General features: G+C 50.4%; 3 protein-coding genes across 3 annotated transcripts; 2 read left to right on the top strand and 1 right to left on the bottom strand.

The window, feature by feature from the left end:
• Positions 1-776: 776 nt before the first annotated feature.
• On the top strand, positions 777-1,130 carry D7B24_008172 (uncharacterized protein; the record flags this gene model as incomplete). Its single annotated transcript, XM_028642266.1, has 1 exon — positions 777-1,130. The coding sequence occupies one exon, from the start codon at positions 777-779 to the stop codon at positions 1,128-1,130; it is 354 nt and encodes a 117-aa protein (XP_028493902.1).
• Positions 1,131-4,947: 3,817 nt separating this feature from the next.
• D7B24_008171 (uncharacterized protein) lies at positions 4,948-9,566 on the bottom strand (the record flags this gene model as incomplete). The annotated part of the gene is made up of 6 exons (XM_028642265.1): positions 4,948-5,362; positions 5,418-5,647; positions 5,697-5,885; positions 5,981-6,913; positions 7,060-8,481; positions 8,541-9,566. 6 exons carry the CDS (start codon positions 9,564-9,566, stop codon positions 4,948-4,950), a joined length of 4,215 nt encoding a protein of 1,404 aa, XP_028493901.1.
• A 1,110-nt stretch (positions 9,567-10,676) lies between these two features.
• D7B24_008170 (uncharacterized protein) lies at positions 10,677-12,554 on the top strand (the record flags this gene model as incomplete). The annotated part of the gene is made up of 3 exons (XM_028642264.1): positions 10,677-11,109; positions 11,164-11,450; positions 12,077-12,554. Coding segments are annotated over 3 exons (1,198 nt in total), but the record flags the coding sequence as incomplete, so codon positions are not given.
• Positions 12,555-13,204: the final 650 nt, after the last annotated feature.

The following is a 13,204-nucleotide window of genomic DNA, read 5'->3' as shown; positions in this document are numbered from 1 at the left end:
GACGAATATTTTAAAAGCTGGCGGCGAGAATTCGACGCATCATACGAGGTAGTTAGAAAGGCTCGGCGCAATGAATATACCCGTATCGAAAACGATCTGTCAGCGACATGAAGCTCGGCTTCAACGAGGTCTCATGAACCAGCGCAATGATCAAGGCTCTGAAGCTTCCAACTTGCAATACAGTTTTTGAGACGAGAGCGGCAGCCTCATCAATAACGATATAAACATCAGATACGACCAAGCATTCGAGTAGTTCACTTACTATACTCTATCGATCTGGCATAGGAGGAGCCCTGCATTTTATTAACACATTACAGATAGAGAAAGCATCTGTCAGAGGGTTGTTTAGAGCAGAGTGAAGAGGTCTTCCACACGTGGTCCGCAGCAAATAGAACGTAGGTAGGGGGTCGGAATACATCTGAATTCTAGCCCTCCGCAGCTTGGGGGGCCCTCCACAGCCTATATATACGTTCTCTCGCGACCCTTAGCCCCTGGCCAGCCCCTTAGCTTGGCAGGCCCTTGGTGGCTCCGCAGGGGTCCTGACAGCATCCTATGAGTGCTGCATCTAGCCGCTGACTATATTATGATGCTAACAATATGCATGTAGCATGATACCTATTACGCAAGTATAGCATGTTGCCTACTGCGTGAGCATAGCATGATGGCAGCCGCGTAAGCATGACATGATGTTAACCATAGGTTTCTTATATGACCAGTGCTACATCATCGCCAGCGCCTACGAGATGTTCATTCAAATCCTCTTCTAGCTAAAAGCAATGAAGGTCAACCGAGGTCGCATCATCGAAATGCCTCTCGATATGTGTCCACTCTGTGGTGGAACAAGTCACAGCAACAATTGTTTTGGGGCTCTGGCAGTCCTCTGGGTGCTTAGGGTGCCCTCGGCTCACCACTCCTTTCAGCACCCCGTCGGCCGCAGCGCCATTGCCACGCTGCGTGATGTGTTCGAGCTCAACAATCACGCCCTCAACCCTCTTGTAGTCTTGTCCGGTGTCTACCACGAGAGCCGGGTGGCTCAGCTATGGGCCGCCCACTGTCTTGTCATGTCAGACAACATCCAGTGGATCAATGCCTGCGGTCTCAAGGTATCCGTGCCTCCTGGAAAACCCTGATCGCGCAGCTATACAATTATCGACCAGATGAACTGCCGCTGTTCAGATGCGAGCTATCAGAAGCCGATCGTCGACGGACTGACGAGTACAACTGGGCGAGCTACTGCCACCGGCTCGACATCGACGATGAGACAATACCCATCCCTGTCTGCCGCAATCTTGATCAAGTTCTCAAGGTTGGAGCTCGGTACAAGGACCGCAATCGATCCGGCTGGGATAACAATGTCCACCTGTTGCCGCAAGGCATGGAGCATTCCGGTTCAAGCTCCCTTGCAAGCTCAAGTAAATTCACCTACAACTCGACAGCGACGAGCATCGTCAAAACAAGTCAGCCAGGCAGCTCAAGGATGTTTTTAAGCGGATCTGTACGCTCTAAACCTCGTATACGACGGTTAATACGAGGGTCAAGGGTCTAGAACGAAAGATGGACATCATCACTGCGGGGCTTGTAAGCTTCTTAGCTATTATTCGGAACTTTTATTGCGAAGGTAGTCGTTGTAATCAGATAGGTGTGGATGGAAGCTCTCGTGGCGCTTTGGCGGCCATTGACAACCAACAGGAACTGACCAGAGTTATAGCACGATTAGGCCGGAATCAGGCGCAGATAATAATAGCGATGCACAAGAGCTTAACGAGTAGTGCGGGACATTTCGGAGGGACTCGGTGGGATGACTAATAGTAGTCATCGATTTGTCATCCAGGCAGGTTCAACGAGATCTTACGCGTTTTCTCACTATATGTGATTTTCGATTCCTAGGTTGACTTTTAGTAACTACAATTACAGCCTACGTCCGTTTGAGGATCACTAGTCTGAGGGGTCTCCAGATCGCCGCACGTGTAATTACAATGGCCAGTCAAGATCTCGTTCAGTATTCCGCCTCGGTTGATTACTTCTGCTTAGTCACTAGATTTACCTAGAGTTACCGAAGTAGCTCATGTTGATTAGCAGGTGAGTGCCAATGATGTAGAGTCCTCCTAAGACCTAAGGAGACGAGACCGTGCAGGCCAATGGTCGAGTTAATAAAGCATCTCAACTCTATGAAGTAACGCAGAACGACTGAATCAATCCCAAGCCCCTACACTATAGCATCTCATCCCACGTCACCGTCAAGTGTGATTCAGGAGACCTTTAATAACCTAGATGTTCCGTATCACAGCCGCACACGGTACTAAATAGCAGGAGACTGCATGCCGTTAATATCTGCCGGTATCACTGCGTATAAAACTTAAATAGCAGGTAATTAAATACGAGGGTTAATTTCTTGGAACTCTAAACTATAAAATCGCGCACATTACGAGTCTTACATCATTAGCTAGCTCAGGGGAAGGGAATAATACTATAGGTTATATATCTACTAAGTATATCGGTTTAGTCATAGTTAGAGAGAGACAGAGTACAAATTACTAATCGTTATCTAATCGTAAATAGATATATAAGCCTCCCTAGTTTCGTCTTACTCAAGCTTGATGGTAACCTTTAGTAAGGTGGCTCCTCTATTCATTACCGTTATGCCTTAACTAACTATCGTAATATGCTCTTATATGATAGTCAGGGCCACCCTCGATATAATAGACTAAGCAGCTACCCTCCAGCAGACAACGAAGCCAACGTAACCGGCGGGGACTTAGGCCCGCATTGGGACTCTCAGAATCCACTAATCTGGACCGAGAGTAATCTATGCGATCGCTTCGCTCTAACCGGTAAGGGCGCTAACCTCCAACCGCTTAGGAGTGACACCGTGACCAGAAGAAGAAATCTTCAAAGAAACCGCTTTCGTCCAGCAGCAGGGCAATCAGTATATAAAAGGACACTTGAATTCCTCTTCATCTGCCCTCTATCCATCATCAGCCTTTAACAATATACCCAACTTCCAGGATTAGGGTTCTAATTATAATCAAGATGAAGAACACTATCATCTCTTTCCTGCTGCTCGGCGGCCTGTCTCTTGCGTCTGTTCTCCCCAGCAAGGGGCAAGAAATTAGTCTGGCTCCTACTCTCAACATTCTCGAGACTCGCCAGTCGTCTTCAACCATCTGTGGTGACTCAGCTAAAATCAATCAATCAGCTGCGCAGATGCGCAAAATCGCTCGAAGGCGACGACGAGAAAGCTTCATAGTTCGCGGCCCGCCCACCATCCCAAACTGCTTCGATATCGCGGATCTCGGAGCCAAGGCTCAATGCCTTCAATGCCAGAATGTTGCCAATATCGCCTATGGGTCCGCCCTGTTCGATTGCTCGGTCACAAGCTTTGGATGTGGGGCTCTGGAACCCTTTTGCATCGCTGCCTGCATTGCCGCCGCCAGCTTTACGTTATACGGTGCAGACCAAGCCTGCTACTGCCTTCACGCCAACTGCGCAGATGATGCTGTCAAGGCAAGGCTTGGGAGACCTCAATCTCCTCTAGTTATTGGAGGCGGGAAGTATGAGGTTAGTGGCGGGTGGCGGGTTGGAGTTACACGCATCGTTGTGGCACGGCCCCCTCCTCCCGCATGCACAGTCAGTCACGGCTAAGTAGCAACGTCATTCTATTATGCCAACTGCCCACCAGTTCTGGTAGTCTTAGTCTAGACTGGAGAAGTACGGTTCATCATGTTAATGCCCCTAAAGCCTCGTCGGCTATGTACTGTCCTTAGTTTCTTTAGTATCTATATAGATCCTATGTTTGCCACTTAAATATTTACAGTCTTTACCGCTTGGAGTACCCTTCTATTCTATCCGTATTAAAATTGTTTATAGAATTAATATAATGTGCATAATAAGTGAGCTGCATACTCCTTCAAATTTTAGTAGATGTATACTCTGTACGTAAAATAACGTGAGTAGCTGATTAGTAATCTTTAATAATTACCTAACGCATTTCTGCTTACACACCCACCAAAACTCGTTAGAGTGTGCAGCTCACTTGATTAACGTGGATCTGGTCCTCCGACTTCAGAAGGGCTAGTTTGTGTATGGTTCCACTTGCCCCCTTCGCAAAGTGGTCCATGGCGTTAAGAATTGATGTTGAGGAGCTTCCCTAGTGTCTGGCAATCGACCGTTGAGAAAATCGGATTGTGAACTGGCCTCAATCGTATTATTAGGCGTTCAAGACCCAGCCCCCCAGTAGGGTTGGAGTCCGTAACCTCACGAAGCACCTTGGCCGTGGTTGAGCCACCTGTTTTGCGTTTTAGAAAAGGTAGACAGGTCAGCATGGCCCACCGCCAGTGGGTTTTTCATTGGACGGCGTAATCCGGGGCCCCGTCAGTTGAAGACAATGCCGATGGGAATTTTCTTTTTAGGCTGAGTCTATCTCAACCAATAACGAACCAATTCCTTATAACAAAACGGCGGATCACATTGATTGATCCACAGGCTGTTGAGAATATCAGCCGTGGTTGTGGTTGGCCTCGAATCTGATTGCCGCGGACAGTAAGCCGAGAATCAAGGGCCTTGGCTGGCTTCTGCAATGCAATTTAGGCTGATGATCTCACCAAGAACCGATCCCGTGCCTTGTCAGTTTATCCATTGTCCCCTCTTCATGCCCGCTACCCGTGAGCAGCGTGCCTCGCCAGTTTAACCCTGATCAGCAGAGCCTAAGGGCTGTTTGGAACTTCACATCAACCAGGTCGGATACCAAGCTGGACTACCATCAAGGCCTAGCATAGGAGCACTGCTTGGACGCTTTATTCTGGAATAGCAAGTCGCCGATTGGAGTACTTTCCGAGGTACTCTTGTATGGGATTGTTAGGGAAGTAGTCAGTTTATTCTAGTGTTGGTAGTCTGTACATTCTGTGGGCAACTTTGCGCAGCTTGTAGGACAGACCTATGCTTCATGGCCTAGTCTTTCTTGGCTTTCTGTTTCTTAGGGACCCTCGCAAGCCAGTAGAAGAGGAAAGCCAGAGAGGTGTTGAACATGCAGAACGCCCACATGATCCCAAAGTCTCTCCACCGATTGGCGAAATTCACACTGATGGACGACAGATATTCGTTTGTGTTGGACATGGAGCAGTAGGAGCAGTCGGAAGACTGTGGATTGTCCAGGTATCCACCATTCTGAGTCAAGTACTCAGAAGCATACTCGGCACACGTGGAGCCGTTCGGGGCACTAAAGGTAACAAACTCATTGGGGGCACAGTGCATTGGAGCATCCCCAAGGCCCGTTGCCATGAAGCCCGCAACAACATATGTGAAGGGGTTGACGCGGTACATGAAGATCCAGAACCCCGGAAGAGTGTCGGGGCCTGCGAGAACACTGGATGGGAGGAGAAAAGTTAGCTTTTGGCTGCGTATCCTTGAGAAAAACTTGCCCGCAAAAGGTGAACATCATGATGAGCAATAATGTAGCAAGACCTCCGGCATGGTCTGCCGTGGGAAGTCCAGCAATCATCATGTGTGCAAATGTGCTCGTATATGCAAAGAACATCCACAAATGCAGAAACATGAGAAAGCTGCGGGTGTGGACTGTATCAGTCCATTCCGCATTGCTGGAAAGGTTCATAGGGTAGTAAAAGAAGATAAAAGCAAAGATAGACATGAACTAGCCGTAGTTAGCCTCGTTTCAGCTCATTATTTGGAGCCATGCTCACAGAGTTCCAGGCAAATTCAACTAGGATATTAGCCGCGACAAAGGACTGCCATCCATACGACTTGGAAGGGCGCTCCCGGGACTCGTACATGACGCGCTGAGCGGCGAACACCGGCATGATCTGGTTCACTAGGTTGGGGAACATGCTGAAGAACATGAAGATGCCAAACATTTGGTTTGACATGCCGGTCTGTGTGTTCTGAGAATCTATAAATGACAGTCCGACAAAAAGAGACTACTCGTGTTAGTTTGAACATGTATTCAGGCCCAGGCATGTTTACGTACCCCGCCAAGGCAGAGCAAGGCTTTGGCGTAGATGTAACCGGGGCTTCGCCAATACTGCTCAAATATTCGCTTCGTGACTTCTTTGAATTGCTCCAGGAAAGACACAGAGAACTGCTCGCGCACCGACTCAACTTGGTTGGCTTGATGAGTGGTCGCTGATCTACTAAGCCGTGCCAGTTCGTCTTGAACACGTTGGTATTCCGGGCTACTTTTCCAGACCGCAGGCCAGTCGATGTCTGTTTTCGCGCCCGGGGCTGCTCCAATGACCTCGAGCATGTACTCTGCCGGGTTGGACTTTGCGGGAAGAGCATGGGCCCCATTGCGGGTGAAGTAGTCGACAAGAGTGCGGGAGCCCTTTCCAATGTCGCCAAAGTATATCGTCTTTCCTTTGGAAAGGAGCAGGAGTCGGTCAAACCTCTGGAACAGCATCGCGGAGGGTTGGTGAATTGTGCAGAGGATGGCTTGGCCGTGCTGGGTCAGTTTCTCCATGAGGTTGCAAATCGACCAGGAGGTTTGACTGTCCAGGCCCGAAGTAGGCTCATCGAAAAAGAGAAGAAGTTGGGGACGTGCCGCAAGCTCTACGCCAATTGTTAACCGCTTACGCTGCTCCACGTTAAGGCCCTCGCCAGGAACCCCAATGATGGCATCGGCATAGTCCTCCATGCCTAGCAGACCAATCACGGTATCAACATAGTCTATCTTCTCCTGGCGTGTGTACTGGGAAGGCTGCCGGAGTAGAGCGCTGAACCTGAGAGCTTCACGGACAGTTGAAGTGGGCAGATGGAGATCCTGTTGCTGGACGTAACCTGTCTTTCGTTGGAAGGATTCGTCTCGAGGGCTCCCATTGACGAGCATGTCACCCGTGACGACGCCCATTGTGACACGGCTGGCCAGAACGTCCAGCAGGGTAGTCTTCCCAGCACCAGATGAGCCCTAGGTAGGATTGATCAGCGACCACCGCGAACGTCTCTACACGGGATACATACCATGAGCGCCGTCAGAGTACCTGGTTTGACCCAGCCGTCTACGTGATCCAAGATTTGACGAGTCTCGCCTTTGATTTTGATTTCGTAGCTTACACCACCCCAATGGAAGACAGAAGTCTGTTTATCCACGGCCGCTGCTGGGCTACTGCCTCCGATGTGCTGCAGAGCGGTCGTCGTCGGAGAAGCTGTTTCAAGATCTTTTGGCGTCTTCTTCAGGTGTTTCATTGCCTTGCGAAGAAATACTAGTACCTCGCCTTTGGAGCGTTGAGAGGCAACATACTCAGTGGCCACGAGATGGAGTGCAAAGTAGAGCACTCCAAAGGCACACACGACACCCCAGTTGCGCCATTTGTGGGACATGTCGTAATCGTAGGCGGTACTCAGGTAAACGGCCCCGTCAACAAAGTCTTGTCCAGCAACGGCACCTTGCGCTGAACAGGCTCTGGCGGTTCCGGAGACGCTGTCGTACCCTGCTCCGGACGGGACAAAGGTGTCGCATGGGAAAGGTCTTCCATTGAACTCATTAATCATTATCGACTCCAGGGCATAAAAGATGGGATTGCCCCAGCGAGACCATTTGATCCAGTCCTTCATGTAGTCGACAGGTATGGCGAAGCCGGTATATAAAACCAAGCTTAGCAAAATGATTGCAGATGGAGCCATTGCTTGAGCGATTGACTTGGTGACCGACGCTATGAGCCGGAAAAGCATTGACATGGTCATGACGATGCTGAAGCCAATAAGGAGGAAGAAGAAAAAGTTGCCCGGCTCGCGACGCAAGTTCGCCATGAAATAGACTGCTACGTTGGTAAGCACCGCATTCAGGAATTTATACGGAAGGTCGACCACCATGGAAGAGAGTGCTTCCGCGCTTGGGTGGTAGAGTGCATAGCGAGCGTGCTTCTCGACGACCTTCCGCTTGGCGTAGAGCGAAACGATCTCCAAGACGCTGCTGTAAGCATTGGTGAGGATAACAAAAAATAAGAGAATGGCGCGCCTCCTTAATGAGTCCGAACCCCCTGGCAAGTTGTAGAAGACGCTACTGACAACGATGGCTTGTAGAAGATTAATTCCGAGCATTGAAAGCGTCAGGCTCGGGTCGGTTTTGAGCATGAGGAAGCTTCGCGCCAGGGTTAAGTTTGTCTGCTGCAGATATGATAACGTGAAGGGAGACTTGGCGCGCTGAGTCGAGGCTTGATCTACTCTGCGGGATTCGAGGAACTTGTTATAGTGATCTCCATGGAATGGGTGTCGTTCAAGATAGTTGTCAACGCCCTCCAGCAGTTCCGCGCGATCACGGCTCTCTTTCCACACCCTGGAAAATTCGTCGGGCGTGCGAGGAGTCTTATTCTCCCACCCTGGGCGAATCACGCGCTCGCCAGAGCTGGTCATGGAAGTCAAAAAGTCTGCAGTTGTTTGCTGGTCGGGACAGATGAAGCCGAGTTCCTCGAAATATGCCTGGGCCCTGGAAGTCTTGCCAAAGAAGATCTGACGCCCCTCATAGAGGACGAGCACCTTATCAAAGAGCTGTCTCGGGTTAGCTCAAAGTCCTTGAGTAAGGCATTCTGACTCACATCGTAGGCAGCCTGGGGTGCTTGGTAGATGGCGACGCATGAGGTACAGCCCATAACGTCGGCCTGAGTACGCAATGTTTTGCAGAACTCAATAGCGTTTGCGCTATCGAGGCCGCGAGTACTATTATCCCAGCACTGCAATGGCGCGTAGCTCAGCGAGGCCTCCGCAATAGTGACTCGCTTCCTTTCGCCACCGCTTACACCCCGAACAAAGTCATCACCGACTCGTGTGTTCTTAGTGTGTGAGATGCCGAACATGGCCATGGTAACGTCTCGAAGATGTTCGATATACTCGTGTCGACTAATCCCAGCAGGAATATTCTTGGGGCACCGTGCAGCCGCCGCAAAGTAGAGGGTATCGCCGACTGTAAGCTGGGGAAAGTGGTGGTCCACCTCTGCCGTGTAAATGGCTTCTCCTCTAAAAGCAGTCCTGATCTCGTCGGGGTGTATACCAGAGTAGTTGAGTGTCGACGTGTCCTGGATGTGGAATCCATGTGTTTCGCCTGCCACGGTCTTCAAGAACGTTGAGCACCCGGACCCGGGGGGTCCTAGCACGCAAAGCATCTCACCACTGTGGACGACACCTTCAAGGTCGCGCAAGATGTCGATGCGCTGTTGCTTTCTGTTGAGCAGCTTGCTAGCTAGATTGACTCCGTCCAGAAAGATATTTCCAACGCTCTTTTGAAAGTCGGTATCAGTTCCGAAGCCATAGACGTTGAGGTCGCGAAAGGCAATGCCCGTCGTCTTGGGTACATTCCCTTGTAGGGACTCCTTCCTGGCACTGAAGAAGGCCTTTGCCCATTGCTTCGCGTTGAACTTCTCGCTGTTGGGATCCAACGCACTGTCTTGGGGAAGGGGGAAAAGCGCCGCTGGAGGGCCCGAGACGTGTGATTGGGTCGTCAATCGTCTAGCGAGTTGAATCATATCGTGACGTATCCGTTCATCTGCGCCGTCGGGATTGTCTGTCGAATCACCCGTGTCGGCGAGAGTATTCAACGAGCCACGAGACGATATCCCATAGTCCATTGATGGACCTGGCTTTTCGACCTCCAAGCTGGCTCTTGGAGACGGCATCGGATCGAATTCTTGGCGGGAAGGAATGTGATGTAGTTTGATGACTGGTTTGGAACATGGGAGAAAGGAAGAACAGCAAGCTTCTTAGGGTGATGAAATACAGCTGGAACAGCAGGGTTTTTGACAATGCTGGCCGGCGGTAACAGTTGAACATTATGGTTCAGCATGACGGCCGTGGAGCATGCCCTTCCTCCGGACGACGCGAGGTCCGTCAGTGCGGAGCGGTTAATTGTGGGACGGACATTCGGCGCCTTGCGGCCCTGACGCCCGGATGCGAGATACGACAGTGTCTCGGATTACTGGGGCCAGGCCTCGGTGATTTCTTTGCCTTCAGCACTAGAGCGGGAGCCCGTGCCGGGATTCACGTGAAGTGCCTGGTCCCTGTCGGACTTGCGGACATTTTGCTTACCAGGCAGGATCCAGAGGGTCGGACTTATCTCAAATCACGAATCGCGTGGAGCGGACCTACCAGGCAGCAAAAAATTAAATTCCGCAGGAAAACTTTATTAGCAATACGAGCCCATATCGCCATCGCCGTGGCGCAATAAAATCCGGCGCGGCGTAGCGTGGCTCGCTGTGCCTCAAGATAACCAACATGGAAATGGGAGGGACGCCCTTGAGGCAAATTACAATGACAGAGGAATGCCATCAGGTAATTGCTGCTGGCAGTGCTGCTGCAACAGCACAATCGAACTTACATGGACTCCAATACTTCACCGGGACGGGCTTTGAATGGATTAGCGGTGAGTTTGATTGCGAATGGTTTTGCTGTCAATCCCCATCATCTGCTCTCACGATGGTGTCCTAACACGAAGGTTGCCTTCAGTGTCTTGCCTGCAAGTCCCGAAAGGTAAATACTACCCTACGCTTGACATTTGGCTCTGAGCAGTAAAAACTGGCGCAAGTTTGCTTCATGGAATCTGTTCACATCAATCCAGACCAGATGCGACCGTTCGAATCCCACCTGCGATGGCTGCTTTGCGCGGCGTCAACCGTGTATCTATCCTAAGCGCAAGGCAAGAAAAAAGGCCAATTCGGCTGCCAGGCGATCAAATCCGCAGTATGTCTCGGCCTGTGCGAGCTCGCAAGCCTGTCTCTTTTCCGTCGATCGTTGATGTTGACGTGCCATCGGACGCCAGCGACGGAGTTCTCTCAAATCTCTTCGACCGACTTCTCCAGGTCGAAGAGAAGTGCTCGAAACTTGTCGGCAGCAGTCCCCAGGTCAAGGTGTCGCCGCTGGTAGCTGACAGCGACTCGGAGACAAGTCCATTCTCGCTTCTTGGGGCGTCACCACCCGCAAAGGTTACAGACGATGCTCTCGCAGAGGTGGCAGGGCATAGCGTGGGAAGCAGCCTTGAGAACTCATGTTCCGCCGATACGCTTCTCGCGGAGGCTCTTGCTCAGGTGGTATATTTGAAACACCAGGGAGCCAACATTCAATCCGCATCCAACGAGACTCATGTTCCACCAGACATTGCCAAGACGTGTCTCAACAGTAAGATGCCGCCATGCATATTCGTTTCTGAAAACTTCGCTCAACCATGAACAGACTTCTGCAAGCATTACATGGCCGACATCTTTCAAGATTCGATCAACATCAAGCTCATGTATCTGATGCCGCACATGATCAACATGCCAGAAGTTAATATAGACCCGGCCGCGCTCAGCCTTTATCACGGCATGCTTTACCATGGGTCTCTAAGCGTGACCACGAGAGCGACCTTGCAGATTGAAAACGTCACTCGTGTCACGTACTTCCATTTTGTCCGTGCCATGGCAGCCTGGCAGAAGAAGTTCACGGGGACGAGGACTGACCTTGTCGTCGCCATTCTATATGTACGTGTTCCGCCCTTTCCCTACGCCGTTTACAGAGCTTTGCCCAATCGAGGCTGACTACCAAGGGTAGATGCGAGCTGCATTTCAGCAATATGATGTGGAGCTCAGCCGGAACATGTTCAGCCTGATTTGCGAATGTGTAAAGACTCTTGGTATTCATCACATTGATCGGATTTCTCTCGGCTGCTCCATGCATATCAAGTGTTCAACCACCCAGGCGAATCGAGAGGAAAAAGCCTTTTGGGCTCTGGCATCTATCGACCTTTTCTTCCGCATATTGCACGAAAAACCTGCCTCGATCACAGCCAACATGACTGGATGCCAGGCTAGCCTTCCGTTGGTCGACTTTGCCTCCGAGAACCCCGAGCAGGCCATTTCTGGCCTGGACTCCCTTGTTGCTTCTCGGTTGACGCACCTTCTTCTTCGGTTCTTCGACATACAGAGCCTAATGAGCAGGGAGCTCAACAAAGACATAATCGATCGCATAAAGAGGCTTTCTCAAGATATCGGAAGTTTGTTCCGGAAGTGGCCAGTGGTACGTATGCATTTGAATCTTATCTTCGGTGCTCACCTTTTGAACTTCTACACATGCGTTTTCGTCTTGCTGATGCGACCGCTGTGAGTAGATAGACTCAATGACTGCGTCTGAAGATAAGCCCGAACACTGGTGGATGCTCTTCGACCTGACGCTGATGGCGTATTGCTCAATGATAATCATGTGTCGGGAATTATCGCGCATGTCCCTCTACCTGCCCGCCGCTCCCCCGGCGGGGGGAGCCATCGATCAGCTAATGCTCGACATCGCGCGCCGCATGCTGAGCTTGTCCCATGCTGCTCTCATCAGCTACCCAGTCTCAACGGTGGTCTGCTACTTGTTTGGTGCATTTCGCTGTGACGTGGCATACGGCTGCATGGTAGAGCACTTGCTCACTGGCGACCCCAATGAGCCGGGTCAAACAGCTGGGCCTGACATCACTATCTTGTGGCAGGTGGCGCAAAACATTACCTCGATCGCAGAGAGAGACCAAGAAATAATGCCACTCGCGAGCACTCTCTACGACATGAACCAGTCCATCCGCGCAAAGTGGGTAGACGCGCGGGTTGGTTCGTCTCTGATTTGTCAATGAAGGAGCATAGTCTCGAGAAATAACACAACAGCTTTCAAGCGCGAGAATGATGCAGCTTGCTATGCCATACATTATCTTCAAAGCGCCGATTTCGCAAATCAGCAGAGATATACCGCGTGATTTATGGACACTACCGATTGAATATTGTGTGGCACTTGACTAATGTAAGAAAAGCTTCGGCGTTGAAAGCTTTCATTGTGCGTTTTAGCAATAGTAAGATGAAATTGGCGTAACTTTCTTTTCATAGCAGGTGTGGCGATACGCGGAAATGCAGGGCTCTAATGACCGCCTCTAACGAGGAGCAACCCCTTAAGCTAGTGCTAAGGTCCTTCATTGCCTTAGCCTAGGCCCTAGTTAGCCGAGGGCGTTAGGTAAGAAAGGGTCCTAGCTATAACGTTAATAAACTAACTAAATTCTTACCTAGACTCTTAAACGTAGTAGAGTACCTTAATATATCCGGAGCGACTTATATAGGTACTAGGGTTACCTTAGATATATACTATATTATAAGCTCGCCGCCCTAATTCTAGTAGTATAGAGTTGAGACTTATACTAAATAACTATCCGGAGACAGGGTTAGGGTTAGGGTTAGGGTTAGGGTTAGGGTTAGGGTTAGGGTTAGGGTTA

The sequence above is a fragment of the Verticillium nonalfalfae genome, assembly GCF_003724135.2.
Source record: "Verticillium nonalfalfae strain VnAa140/NRRL 66861 chromosome Unknown scaffold_70, whole genome shotgun sequence".
NCBI lineage: Eukaryota > Fungi > Ascomycota > Sordariomycetes > Glomerellales > Plectosphaerellaceae > Verticillium > Verticillium nonalfalfae.
This window is presented reverse-complemented; position numbering and strand designations above follow the sequence as displayed.